The 14458-nt window shown below is 43.3% G+C and overlaps 1 protein-coding gene across 1 annotated transcript in view; it reads right to left on the reverse strand.

Moving 5' to 3' along the window:
• The window catches only part of SCD5 (stearoyl-CoA desaturase 5), a 162414-nt gene that overhangs the window by 71256 nt on the left and 76700 nt on the right, over window positions 1-14458 (reverse strand). Inside the window, exon 2 of the mRNA XM_061191531.1 lies at window positions 6009-6139. Within this exon, the coding sequence (XP_061047514.1) occupies window positions 6009-6139 (131 nt within the window). The remainder of the gene's footprint in view (window positions 1-6008; window positions 6140-14458) is intronic.

The following is a 14458-nucleotide window of genomic DNA, read 5'->3' on the forward strand; positions in this document are numbered from 1 at the left end:
GGCAGATCTCTCTGTTCCCCTTAGCAAGATCTGTCCTCAAGAGAAATGATTTTACCAGAGCTTAATCAACTGGGGTTTTACCAAAGCCTGACTAACCTGGGGGGAGGGAAATACTCAGCTCCAGCTCAACAAAAGACTGAGACCTAGTCACAGGACTGAGGATGCTCCCCGTCACCTCCATGTCGATAGGGCTCCTGTACAATAACAGGGGATTTGACTGAAAGAACTGAAAGCCTTAACTCCTGTTTAAGAAGAAGTCTCTAGGAAAGCCCAGAGACAGCGAAGGAAGGACAAAAACAAGGCCACTAGAGGAAACCACCGCAGCTATAGCACAAGGTAACACAGCCTAATTTCTAGCCAGATAAGCATAAAACCTCACACTAAAGTCCTGTTTCCTCAGTTCCTGTTACCCAGTACATCATGTCCAGCTTTGAACAAAAAATTACAAAGTATGCCAAAAGGCAAAAAAATACCATCTTAAAAGAAAAAGCAAGCATCAGAACCAGACTCAGATATGAGAGAGATGTTGGAGTTATCAGACTGGTAAGTTAAAACAGTTATGGGGGACTTCCCTGGTGGCACAGTGGTTAAGAATCTGCCTGCCAGTGCAGGGGACATGGGTTCAAGCCCTGGTCTGGAAGATCCCACATGCCATGGAACAACTAAGCCTGTGCACCACAACTACTGAGCCTGTGCTCTAGAGCCCGCAAGCCACAACTACAGAGCCCACGTGCCAAAACTGAAGCCCACGCACCTAGAGCCCATGCTCCGCAACAAGAGAAGCCACCGCAGTGAGAAGCCCGTGCACCACAGCGAAGAGTAGCCCCCGTTTGCCACAACTAGAGAGAGCCCACACAGAGCAACGAAGACCCAACGCAGACAAAAATAAATAAATTTTAAAAATAAATAAATAAAACAATTATGATTGATATGCTAAGCGCTCTAATAGAAAAAGCGGACAAAATGCCAGAACAGATGGGTAATATAAGCAGAGTGATGGAAACTCTAAGAAAGAATGAGAAGAAACTGCTAGAAGTCAGAAAAACTGTAACAAATGAAAAATGTTTTTGATGGGCTCATCACTAGACTGGACATGGCTAAGGAAAGAATCACTGAATTGAAGATTAAGTTGCTGTCAATAGCAACTTCCCAAACTGAAATGTGAAGAGGAAAGATGGAACAGAATATCTAGGAACTGTAGGACAATTATAAAAGGTATAAGTTGTGTGTAATGGGAATACCAAAAGGAGAAGAAAAGAAGTATGGAAGGAAGGAAAGAAAGAAGGAGGGAGGGAGGGAGAGAGAGAGAAAAGGAGAGTGGGCAAGAGGGAAGGAGGAACAAACAAACAGTAGAAATATTTGAAGTAATAACGGCTGAAAGAAATGTTTCTAAAATTAATGACAGACACCAAACCACAGATCCAGGAAGGTCAGAGAGTACCAAGCAGGATAAATTGCAAAAAATCTATACTTAGGCATATCATATTCAACCTGAAGACAAAAAGAAAATCTTGAAAGAAACCAAAGGGAGAGAAAAACACCTTACCTATACAGGAGTGAGGATAAGAATTACACCAGATTTCTCGTAAGAAACATACAAGCAAGAAGAAAGTGAAGTAAATTATTTTAAATGTTGAAAGAAAAACACACATCCTTGAATTCTGTACTCAGCAAAGTTATTCTTCGAAAGTGAAGAAGAAATGACTTTCTTAGACAAACAAAAATTGAGGAAATTTGTCACCAGTAGACCTGCCTGGCAAGAAATGATAGAAATTCTTTAGAGAGAAGGAAAATAGCATAGGTTGGAAACTTAGATTTACATAAAGAAAGAAGAGTGTTAGAGAATGAATAAATGAAGGTAAAATAAAATCTTCAAGTTTCTTATTCTTAATTGATCTAATAGATAACAGTTGGTTTGAGATAATAATAGCAAATATGAATTTGGTGATTATAGCTTATGGATATGTGAAATGAATGACAGTAATGTCATAAGGGACAGGAAAGAGGAAGTGGGAATATTAGTGCAGTACCGTGAAGTGGTACAGCGTTATTTGAGAGTGGACTTGGACTAGTTCTAAATGTATTTTGCAAACTCTAGAGCAACCACTAAAAAGAATTTGAAAAGAAGTATAATTGACATGTCAAGAGAGGAAAGAAAATAGAATCATATAAAATGCTCAAATAAAACCAGGGAAGACAGAAAAAGAGTGAAAGACAAAAAAAAGAAACAAAGAACAAGGGCAATGAATAGCAAACAGAAACATGGTAGATATTAATTCACCTATATCAATAATCACTTTAAATGTGAATGGTCTAAATATACCAGTTAAAGACAGGGAGTGTCGGGGTGGATAAAGAACAAGAGCAAATTAAAAGCTGTCTACAAATCACACGGTTGGGCATCACATAAGAACATCCATGGGTAAGCCAAAAGATGCGTGGGGCGGGGGGCGGTGGTGGTCAGGAGACTTAGGTTTCAGTCTGTTCTATCCACTAACTAGCTGTGTGACTTTTGACAAGTCACTGACATTCTTTGGGTCTCTCTTTATCCTTCTGTAAAACAAAGGGGACTTAGACTAAATTTCTTTAGCTCCCTTACAGCTTGAAATCCAATGCCTCTTTACTAGGATCTGATGAGTAAATGTGGACAGTAAGGGAGGGGACCTAAGCATCTACAGGTGCTTTTGGTTGGACTGACTTCACAAGAGACCCAGCTGCAGCCAGCAGGGGTGTGTGCATGAACATGACAGCACAAATCCAAAGTCCTGGCTACTTTGTGAAAACTGAACTCTTGGAGACCACTGGATGGCAGGAATCCCTTACCTGGGTCCATATTTGACTAGGAGAAAATTACAAGAAGTCCGTAAGCAGCTTTTGGGTTGACTTGCAACCTACTGGTAAGGAAGGAGAACAGGTGAGAGAGGAATTCAGGAGGTCTTTGCTGAATGCAAGGGTGTGGAGGGGACAGAGGATTATTACAGCTCCTTGTCTGGCATTCCTGCCCCATCATCATCTTTTCAGACTAAAAGTACCTCACCTGTCCCACTATTGCCCTCTGAGCCATACATACGTCCTCTACAGAACAAAGAGAAAAGGGAAGTTCAAATGTTTCAGTCACAATTTTAAAACTGCTCTTAATCAGGGGTCCCCAACCACTGCTACCGGTCCCCAGCCCGTTAGGAACGAGGCCGCACAGCAGGAGGTGAGCAGCGGCGAGCAAGTGAAGCTTCATTTGCCACTCCCCATGGCTCCCCATTGCTGGCATTACCACCTGAACCATCCACGCTCCCCCTCATCTGTGGAAAAATTGTCTTCCACAAACCAGTCCCTGGTGCCAAAAAGACCACTGCTCTTAATGACCAAGATCTTGTTTGCAGCAGCTAGCAAAAGCCCTGCTGATCCTCAGAGATAACCATGGCATGACTTGGTCCATTTTGGCCAAAGGCATGACCATTCTGATGGAAGAAAGCAGAAGAGAACCTTGAAACTATCTTTAAAAACCCAAGGGGATATCAAAGGTAATCTGAATCAATGACTCTGCATTAAGTCAGGGTTGTAGGTCAGTACCCTAGACTGGCAGATCACAGCACATTTTTTACTTTCCCAGGCGGTTCTCTTCCTAGGGTTAAGTGATCTGAATTGACTGAATTCTTTCCCTCTGACACAGGCATTGTATGGAAGCTGGCCCTTTGCTGATCTTACAGATACCTCTCATCTAGGTCTAAGTGACATTGTTATAAAACTGCAGACCCATAAAGCACTATTTCCACTGGGAAACTGTGGAAAATCTAATATCCCATTAGATGGAAGCCTCCATGAAGGCAAGGATTGTGACTGTGTTTGCAAATCATTGTACCCACTATGCCTAGTTCAGTGCCTGCCACATAGTAGGTGCTCAATAAATATTTGCTGAATTAATGAAAAAAAATCCACTACAAATGTGGGCCTGGAGGAAGCATGCTTAGTTCAAATTTGATGATTTATGAAAATACTTTGTGAAACTATTCATTCATTTAACAAACAATCACTGAGTATTTTCTATGTGATAGGCACAAAAATACAGAAAGGAATGAGATGGTGTGCCAAATTTCATAAAGAAGAGGGGAACGATATTCACTGAGTGCTACTATAAGCTAGGCATGTATTATTCATTATTTCATCCTCCCAGTAACCATGTGAGGTAAATATTATTAGCCCCCCCCAACTTTTGCAGATGAAGGAACAAAGATGTGCACAAAAGCCTACATCCAGCAAATGGCCTGAATTTATTCAATGACCTGGATACTTTCCTCCACAATATACTTTCCCCCCAAAATAAATTTAAAATCACAGTGTGATGTTCTGTTATGTGATGTTTTGTAAAGGAAACTTAGGTTCTCAAAAATTGAGTTATAAACAAACAGTTTCATTTGGAAAAGAGGTTTAGGCTCTCAAGTTCAAGTTATATATGTTGGAAAAAATTCCGGTAATAGAGATGCTTTATAACTACATGAGCATGTACTTGAAGGCTAAAAATAATAAATTGCTTGAACAAAATAAATGAAAATTACTGAGTTAAGTCCTAAATAGCATCTAAGACCTAAATTAATGAGTTTCTAACATCATTATCATAATCCATTGTTATGATAAATAAAGCACAACACTGAACTAAGATTGTTGAAGTCCAAATAAAGTGCAGCATAGTTCCCATTGCCAGCAAAAGAACATGAAAACGAGAAGCTGCCAGCTGCTCCTCTGTGCAAACAGCTTCTTCCTAGGACCCTGGTGCCTATTCTCAACTGTGCTTGAATTAGCCGGTAGATATTCATAATATAAACTGTGATCCCCGAGTGATGTATTGTGCTAGATCCTTTCTGCTTTATGAATGCTCAAACAGGAGGGAAGCCTAAAATTGGGAAATGAATTCTTAGACACAGGGCAACTTAGACAAACGCTCAGGGTCAGGCTGTCTTGTAGGGATGGGAGGCCTGTTGCAGAGGTGGCCACCTGAACTGCACGTCTGAGGGTCACAGAGAGGCTCTTGAGTCGCCTGTTTCCCTGGACCCTAAAGCAGTTTTTGGGAATTGCCATTTCTTCTTAATGGGTGAAAATACACAGGACTTGAATCATCTGCCCTCATAACACTGGCAGAAATTTTGAAAACAAATTGTTCCCACCCACCCTGCCTGGATCAGATGAGGAATTGGGAAAACAGAGATTCATGATCAAACCAAAATTCCAGCAGCTCAGAAAGTGCCCAAGGTGGTGGGAAATGGCCTAGGACTGGCTCACTCCTCAAGGATATGGCCCAATCCTAGTACAATTGTGACCCCATTTACATTTTTATCATGGTTTCATAACAACTCTGAAAGTAAAGTCATATTCTTATTTTTACAGATGAAGAAACTGGAGATGAGTGAGTCACAGCTAGCAACCATCAGAGTAAGACTTAAATCTTGAGTCTTCCAAATCCACATTGAATAATAGACTTTTCACCACAAACTTAAAGGGTGACCTCAGGAATACGAGTTGTAGAAGCAGTGGCTTTGGAGTCAGAACTGTGTTTGCCTATCTGGATGTACCATTTTTTAGCCAGATAATTAGGTAAGTTCTTTAACTTCATTAAGCCTTAGTTTCCTCACCTGTAAAATGGGGGCATGCACAACACCTAGCTCGTGGGGTTACTGTGAGGATCAAAGGCGATATGCATATAGCATGCTCAGCACAGAACTTGGCCCTCATCAGAGCTAGACAGATGTTGAGGGTTTCGGGTCATGTTTAGGGCATGGACTCTGGAGGGAGGAATTTCCTTTCCTCCTCTGTAGTTTAGCATGCCTTGGTGCTCAAAGCCTCCCAGGAACATTTTATAGTATCTAAAGCTACAAGGATAAAAAGTTGACACAGGCAGGGAGTGCTTGGGCCTAGAATGGGCATGAAGGATGTCCACCCCACTAGGAGCACGTCTATGCCTCCTCCCACACTGCCATCTGCTCTAGCTCCCTACGGCAGCAAGGACCCTCCATCCCCACCTGGAAAGCCATGGAGTTGGCAGCGGCCAGAAATATCCTCAGAGGCAGCTTGGCCTTGTAGGACCTGTGGCTCCACAAGCGATGGGCACCAGCTGTCACACCCAGAGCAGTCAGGAGGAAGCAGAAGTAGGCTGCAAGACACAAGCAGGGAGAATGTCAGCAGATGTCAGTGCTTTTAAACTTCCCCCAACTTTTTTCACTCCTGAATAGGAACCTGTGTGAAATGGTATCAGGGGAAGAATCTGCAATGTGAAGAATCAGTAACGGGGAAATGCAGGCTTTTTATTGATTTGTAGCTTTCCCGTACAGGCGGAAGTGCAGAGAACTTTCCTCGAGAAACTTTGACCTTGGAACATCATTTTTTCTATATCAAAGGAATCTTCTATTTGCAAATATTTCTTGCCAGTCTGGATACAAAATCACAACCATATTAGTGTGCCTTTGTAATTCTTACGCATCCACTCTCGGTGGAGCTGAGATAGCTCTCTGTCTTACTACTTAATTGGCACCCATGGCAGGATGAGTTCTATGAAGAGTGTACTTCTAAACGGCAGCGTCCATTTTCAGTGCCCATATTCAGGGCTTCCTTGGTTTGAAGGAACTCAGGCCAGACTTAAAGCAATGAAGTCTGGCTCAGGGCCAGTAAGAATGAGGCTAAAACTGACATCAAGGACAGCTGAGATTTGTCTTCTAGAGCTCCTCTCTTATACCATCACTATGACTGAGCTGGTAAAGATGGCCGGGGGGGAATTTTTTTAGAGCCAACCTACAGTGGAGCTTATTATCTGTCACACATTTAAATATATTATCTCTAATCCTTATAAAATGTATTAGCATCTCATTTTACAGTTGAGAAACTGGCTCTCTGAGAGTTAAATCCTGCATATAAACCCAGGTCAGCCTAGTTCTAAAGCCTCTGCCCAGAGACCCCATGCTGCCCCTAGGTGGTGGTGGTGATTTGCTCTTTGTACGACACTTGGGAACGGTTGAGTGCGCAGTAGGAAGGAGATCCCAAGGGACCAAAAAAATCACGACTCCTAAGATTATTACAACTACTCTAGTGTTTTTAAAGCAATGTTCCCACACAATGCTAAATGTCTTACTTGGATTATCTTATTAAAACACATCAAACAACCCTTATAGGGTTTGTATTATTATTAGGACCATCTTACAGTTGAGAAAACAAAGGTTTAAAGACGTTAACTAATTTCCAGGTGTCACAAGGTTAGGGAGTGTCTTTGCTAAGAGCCAAACCCAAGTCTGTCTGAACCAAGAGCAGAGTACCTGCCCTCTATACTCTCCTTTGTCTCAGGGAGACATCAACTAGGTAAATGGTTAGTTTTATCTTCACTTCTCTACACCCTACACCTTTAATATTGGATCTCAATCTAAATTTAAATGTGAGCTGCTTCCTTACTTGAGGGGAGAGCCCTAAACCAGGCTATATGTAGGCAGGATCAGGCTTACACACAATCCTACACAATTTCTTCTAGCACTTAGCACCTACAAGGCCCTCCATAAAGAAGTGCCAAAGACCAAGTGACCAGCTGTGAATACATCCCTGAGCAGTTGTGAATGGTACCCAGGCCAAGTTCTCAGGGAGCCCTCCGTAGGACTTCTTTGGGAGAATTACTAGGGTACCATCAGTGTCGATATACATATTTAAAGGGAGCACACTCTTACATCTTCCAAAAGTCAAGTCTGACTGATCTTGACCTCAATCCATATTTATATGGTCTAAAAACTAGACTCACCCTTGGCACTAAGATTAATGAGTCTGAGTACATGTGGTTTTCATGAACTTGACAAATCATTCCTTCTTTGAAAGGTTAAAAACAAAAAACAACAATCTGCCCATAAATCACAGAAAGTAGCAGTAAGTAAAAAGCTCTGACCTCTTTTGTTATTGTAATTTAACCTTGGTCATGAGTCCATGAAATGGACAGCTATTTTCCATGTCATCCCTGGCCTTCATGGCTCTGCCAATAACTTTTTTCCAACTGTCAAGTAGTTAGGGAACAAGTGAAATCTATAATGGAAAAATTCAATGTGACCCTTTTTTTGCCAGTGGACTAAGACATTGGACCTTGGGTATAATAAGATGAATTCCCAGACTCCATGAAATATATTGGCCAAACGGAATCCCTCCAATCCGTGGTTCCCAGACAGGGCCTTACCACGGACTATGGCATTGTCTTGTCCTTTTTAGGATCTCCAATATTTCAGGGGTCATTTACATGGTTGGTCTGTGCATGTCTGGGCCACTGACAATGGGCTCGAGTCAGAGCCTGTACTGGGCAGTAGTGGTTATTGGTTTTTCATGGTCCTTCTTTTGGCAACAGGAATGTGGCTGTGTGACCCAGGGCTGGCCTAGCATTATACCCCATCTTCCTTGTCCTGGGAATAAACACCTGACCCAACTTTTCTCTCTTCTGGTTTAAAGACTAAAGGTCACAAACCAATGCATGATTGTAATAGTAAAGAATGAGGCCCAGAAAGCGAGTCATGAAGATGATGGACAGAGCTAGCTCCACAAGAGCTAGAAGGAAAACTGCCTGCATTGAGTCACTGGTTGCAGGCCCTGGAGTTCTATAGTTCTTCTTTTGATCCTGTGGGCCTCCCCAGTATTTCTCCTAGTGATGTGAGCCAACAAATTCCCTTTTCTTGCTTAAGCCAGTTTGCACTGGATTTCTGATACTAAAATTCTGCAGAATCTCTAGGAAAGAAAGCAACCTTTTGGTCATAGTCCAAATGAGGATAAACTGCAGAAACCCTGGGCTGGATGTGAGGCTTTATGGGCTGTTCCATTAAAAGGACTCAGTTTTCCTATTTTGACAGGGCTAATTTGAGAGGTTCTTAACCTGTCTTCTATGATGTTTGTGGAAATTAATATCCAAACAAGTTCTGATGAATGCTGGCTAGCTGGCTCTGAGGTATTAAAGTGCTCAGACACAGAAGTGATGATTTCGGAAAAAAAAAAAGATTAATAAGCAGTGCCAATAACTTTACCAAGTGACTTACACCTCATAGAGAAAGATGCTAAAGCAATAGAAACCAGAATCACAAAATTACAGAACAGTAAGCGACAAACATGTTGGTCTGTATGCAAATAAGTGTCACCAATTCTAGTTATTTGAAGCCAAAAAGAAATGTATTAAAAAGATATTGAGTAGGGACTTCCCTTGTGGTCCAGTGGCTAAGACTCCGCACTTCCAATGCAGGGGGCCCAGGTTTGATCCCTGGTCAGGGAACTAGATCCCACATGCTGCAACTAAGAGTTTGCATGCCTCAACGAAGATCCCACGTGCTGCACCTAAGACCCAGCGCAGCCAAATAAATAAATAAATAAATAAATAAATAAATAAACAAATATATATTAAAAAAAGACATTGAGTAGCCAACAGAACTCATGGGAAGGTTGCAGGATAGGGCTTTTGTTCACAGCCTCCAAGATGGTCCCAACACTCCCCACCTCCTGGCATTCACAGCCTTGTGTAGTCTTCTACCCTTGAGTAACTTGCTTCTAACCAAAAGAACATAGTAACATTGAGGGAATATCCGTTCCATGATTAGGTTACAAAAGATATGATTTCTGTTTTGCTAGCAGATTCTCTTTTCCCTTGGGCTTGTTGAAGTAAGCTGCCACGTCGGGAAGGCCCAGGTGGCAAGGAACTCAGGGTTTCCTACAGCCACCAGCCAGCGAGGAAATGAGGCTCTCAGTTCAGCAGTCCTCAAGGAACCGAGTCCTGCCAGCAACAGTATAAGTGAGCTTGGGAGTAGTTCCTCCCCCAGCTGAGCCTTCCGTTAAGACCACAGCCCTGGCCAACACATTGCTGCCTTATGAGAGATCCTGAAGCAGAAGACCCAGCCTAGCTGTACCTGGACCCCTGCTCCACAAAAACTATGAGAAAGTGAATGCATGTTGTTTTAAACTGCTAAATATCGGGGTAATTTGTTCTGCAGCTGTAAGTAACTAATGCAAGACTTAAGTAGGAAACTTCCCTCGAGGGAAGGAAGGCACAGTTTAAATCCCAGTTTAAGAACAGTTTGCCATCTACAGGAACAGAAAGTAGATTCACATTGCATGGGGCTGGGGACAAGGAGGAGAAGTGGGGAGTGACTGCTAACAGGTGCAGGGTTTGGAGGTGAAGAGTGATAAAAATGTTCGGGAATTGATTTTGGTGATAGTTGCACACTCCTGTGAATATACTAAAAGCCAATGAATTGCACACTTTAAATAGGTGAGTTGTTTCCAAATTCTTTCTTCCCTCTCTTCCTTTTCTCATATTTTTCTTCCTTTTTTTTCCCTCCACAAATGAGAGGCCTTTGAGATAATAAGGTAACACTTATCAAGCATGTGCTCTGCATCAGGCATGCTTACATATAGTAACCTATTTCATCTTCACAACCACCCTATGAGGTAGATGCGGACAGTTATTATCACCATTTTATTTATTTATTTATATTTTAATTGACATACAGTTAATTTACAATGTGTTACTTTCTGGTGTACAGCAAAGTGATTCAAATATATATATGAATATATATATATATTCTTTTTCAGATTCTTATTCATTATAGATTATTACAAGCTACTGAATATAGTTCGCTGTGCTATACAGTAGGTCTTTGCTGTTTCTCTATTTTATATATAGTAGTGTGTATAATACTTCTTAAAATAACCTCCTTTCATTCACCTTCAAATACTTTGCACACATAAGATCATTGCAATCCCTATTACGGGAGTGATAAAATGAAAAGATCGGTATTTGGGAACAGAGTGCAAAAAGAAGTTGGTTCCCATGATTTCTTAAACCAGTGCACAGTAAAAGTCCAATTAAAAAAAGAAAAATACACCACACTGCATAACAGTGTCAGAAGGGAGGCTGGAGAAGGGAGCCTACTCTCACTGCACGCCTGCCACGGACTGTCACTTTACCAATATATCTAATTTTATTGTTTTATTCCTATGAGGTAGATATCCTAATCCTCATTTTACAGATGGGCAAAACTGAAGCCCAGAGGCATTAAGTAAATGCCTCGGGATCTCACAACGACAGAGCCGGGGCCCAAAGGCCAGCTCAGGGCAGCCCCAAGCCCTCTCCTCTGGTGCAGTGGTCCTCAGCCCTGGCTGCGCATTGCAGTCATCTGACATCTTTAACAGACGCGAGGCCCATGGGGCCCAGTGAATCAGAGATGAGGGCCGGCAGAGCGGGCACCTCTCTCCACAGGTGATTCTGATGCACTACCGGGCCTGAGAAACCGCTGCCCTATAAGGTACCTCCTCCCTTAGAGACCATCTGGTCCCATCCCCTGAATTTACAGATGGAGAAGCCCAGATCCAGAGTGTATTGTGCTCCCTCCAGCGCCCCCAGAGCTGACCCCCACGGGGCTTCGTAAATGCTAAGCAACTCCAGATCAGGAAAGACCCGCTTGCCCTTTTGTGTGAACTCAGGCTGTTTGCACTCTTCTCCTGGCGGCTCCCTTTGATGGTGCGAGGTGCTCGCCAGGCCCTCCACAGAGGAGTCTTTGATATCCAAGCCCCGGGCTGGCGGGCAGGTGTGCAGTGGGGCTCCAACCGGAGGACACGAAGCACAAAGCATGCGCGGACCTGTCTTCCACTGAGGGAAGGGAAGAGGCGAGGCGGAGGAAGGACGCAGAGGGCCAAGGCTCCTGGGGACAGGGCCACATGGGGGTGGGGTGAAGCCTGTGTGGGAGAAGACAACGCAATTAAATATCTGCCTTTCCGGCCAGCTTCAGTGTTTTGAAAGTCACACTTGGGCTCTGGCCAACAAATGACTGTTTCTCTTCTCCAGTCCTTCTGAGATTTGGCAGATAAATGGAGAAAGACAGAGCCATAGATGGATAGACAGATACACATAGAGATACAGAGATACATATAAGTAAATGATGGGCCATATGTCATAATGGTTAAGATGAACCTGGGGTTGAATACCTGGTATATCACTTATCAGTGTGACTTGATCTCTAAACCTTGTTTTTTCATCCATAAAGGGGGGGAAATAGTACCTGCCCTATGGGCTTGTTGTAAGGATCGAAAGAAGTAATGCACATAAAATGTTAGCCAGGCCTGACAAGCAGTACTAGCATATGTTCTTGCCCTGGTTATGCCTGGTTATGCCCAAGGGTAAACTATCCCTTTCCCAGCTAACCCCCTGTGAAGACTCCCACACTTTTCATTACTCTAAGCCGGAGGTTCTCAAGGGGGTGGACAATTTTGCCTGCTCCCCTTCCTGGGACATTTAGCAAAGTCTCCAAGACATTATTAGCTGTCACAATCCAAAACATGAAGGGTGCTACTGGCATCTAGTGGGTGGAGGCCAGGGATGCTGCTGAGCACCCTGCAATGCCCAGATGCTGCCTACAACAAAAAGGTACCACTACCAACAAGTCAATGGTGCCGAGGTAGAGAATCCTGCTCTGATTTCCTGGGAACGTTCTTCTTGAAATCTGGTGTGACTTCACTGGCCTTGCTTCCTCACACCTCTCTGGTTTCACGGGGGAGCTGTAGGAGTAACTCACATCTCATATATCATATCATATATCATAGCTTAGCAAAGCATAGCATATCATATCATAAACAAGCTGAAAACAAAGAACTCGGACGAAAGAGCAATAATATTTTAAGTCATTGATTCCTGAACTTTAAAGTGCCAGGGGACCTTGTTAAAATGCAGATGCTGGGCCCTGCTCCCGGAGATTCAGTAGGTCTGGGGAGAGACCCACGAGTTTTGTCTCTAACAAGTTTGCAGGTTTGCTGATGCTGTTGGTCGAGGGTCTGAGTGTTTAGCTGACCCACCGGATGTGAGAAAGAAGGACTGACAAGGGACTGCAGCGACAGGGCAAGGCCCTCTCATGAGATGGTGTTACAAAGAATTGCAGTTAGACCTTATGTCTTCCCGTTAAAGGTTTGGGTTTACAGAGTTCGAGATTCTGAGGCCATTTCCTCCTAGATGCTATTTCAACACTTCACTCAAAATCAGAACATTTTCAGGGTCTTGAAAACTGTGGGCTTAGAAGCAAAGGGTTTCTTTTTACTATTAAAACCTTCTAAATTCTTTTTTTTTTTAATTGAAGTAGAGTTGATTTACAATGTTGTCTTAGTAATTCTATCATATGTAGCAATAACCAACAGCCCCTCTTTGCAATCCCCACTCCCTTCCACTCTGCCCCCTTCTCCTGTGCTGCACATGGGCTGCAGGAAGATACGTGCTCCACTCCGGAAGTGCCCGCATCTTCTAGGAAGATTCAACGGAAAGGGAACGGAACAGGAGAGCGAAGATATATTTCATGCATTTTACAGGTCCTGCCTGTTTTCCTCAAGCATCCTTCCTGCCTTCGGTCAGGTCCACTTAGACTGTTCTGAAGTCCTGGGCAAATCCTACTTTTCCGGGTTGATTTACAGCCTATATGACAATTAGAATGAAAGTCACAGCAGATCACTAATAACCACAAAATTATAGCATAGCATGTTACCACTCTGCTGTTGCACCGCAGTACCTATAATTCAAACAAAAAAGCAGGGAAGAATTCGGGTCTTTTCCAGGACCTCATTCTGTACCCACAGGTCTCACTTCAGGCACTCAGGCTAGACCAGGAATCCCTGTTAGATGCTCTCTGGCCCTCTGTGTTTTCCAACATGGCAGTCATCACTTTGTAATGAAATAAGGAATTGTTCATCTAATGCCATCTTCCCATCTAAAACATAATCGCCAGGAGAGCAGGGATCATGTCTGTCCTTCCACGTATTCTCAGCTGGTACCTGCGCAACTAACTTAGCTAGAGAAAAATATGCAACCATGCTGATTGGTTTCACTTTAAAATTCATGAACCTTTAACCTCAACTGGGCTTTAGTATTACCCAGAAATCATATTACTTTCCCCTGGTCCATATGTTCTCCCTCTCTCCTAGATGTTTATTTCATACCTGCTCCAATCACCTCACCTCCCAAAATCTCCCTCCCCCTCCCCATCTGATAACTTTGCTTCTGTTTGAGAATAGCAGAACCTCCTCAGGCCCTACCACCTCTACCCACCCTCCAGCATCCGAGCCTGTGCACCCTGCCATTCCTCCATTCCTACAGATGGCCAGTCCACATGCCCTTTAAGGCTGGCCCTTCCTTGTGCATCTCATCCCCTCCATCCTACTCGATGGCTCTGCCATTTCCCCTCTCTCTGCATCCTCAATATCCTCCCTCCATATTATTCCTGTGGCCTATAGCCACGCTGTTATTTTTCTCATTTCAAAAAACAAAATTAAAAAAACTCTCTTGGGGCTTCCCTGGTGGCGCAGTGGTTGAGAATCTGCCTGCCAATGGAGGGGACACGGGTTCGAGCCCTGGTCTGGGAAGATCCCACATGCCGCGGAGCAACTAAGCCCGTGCACCACAACTACTGAGCCTGCGCGTCTGGAGCCTGTGCTCCGCAAC

The sequence above is a fragment of the Eubalaena glacialis genome, chromosome 5 (assembly GCF_028564815.1).
Source record: "Eubalaena glacialis isolate mEubGla1 chromosome 5, mEubGla1.1.hap2.+ XY, whole genome shotgun sequence".
NCBI classification, from domain to species: Eukaryota; Metazoa; Chordata; class Mammalia; order Artiodactyla; family Balaenidae; genus Eubalaena; species Eubalaena glacialis.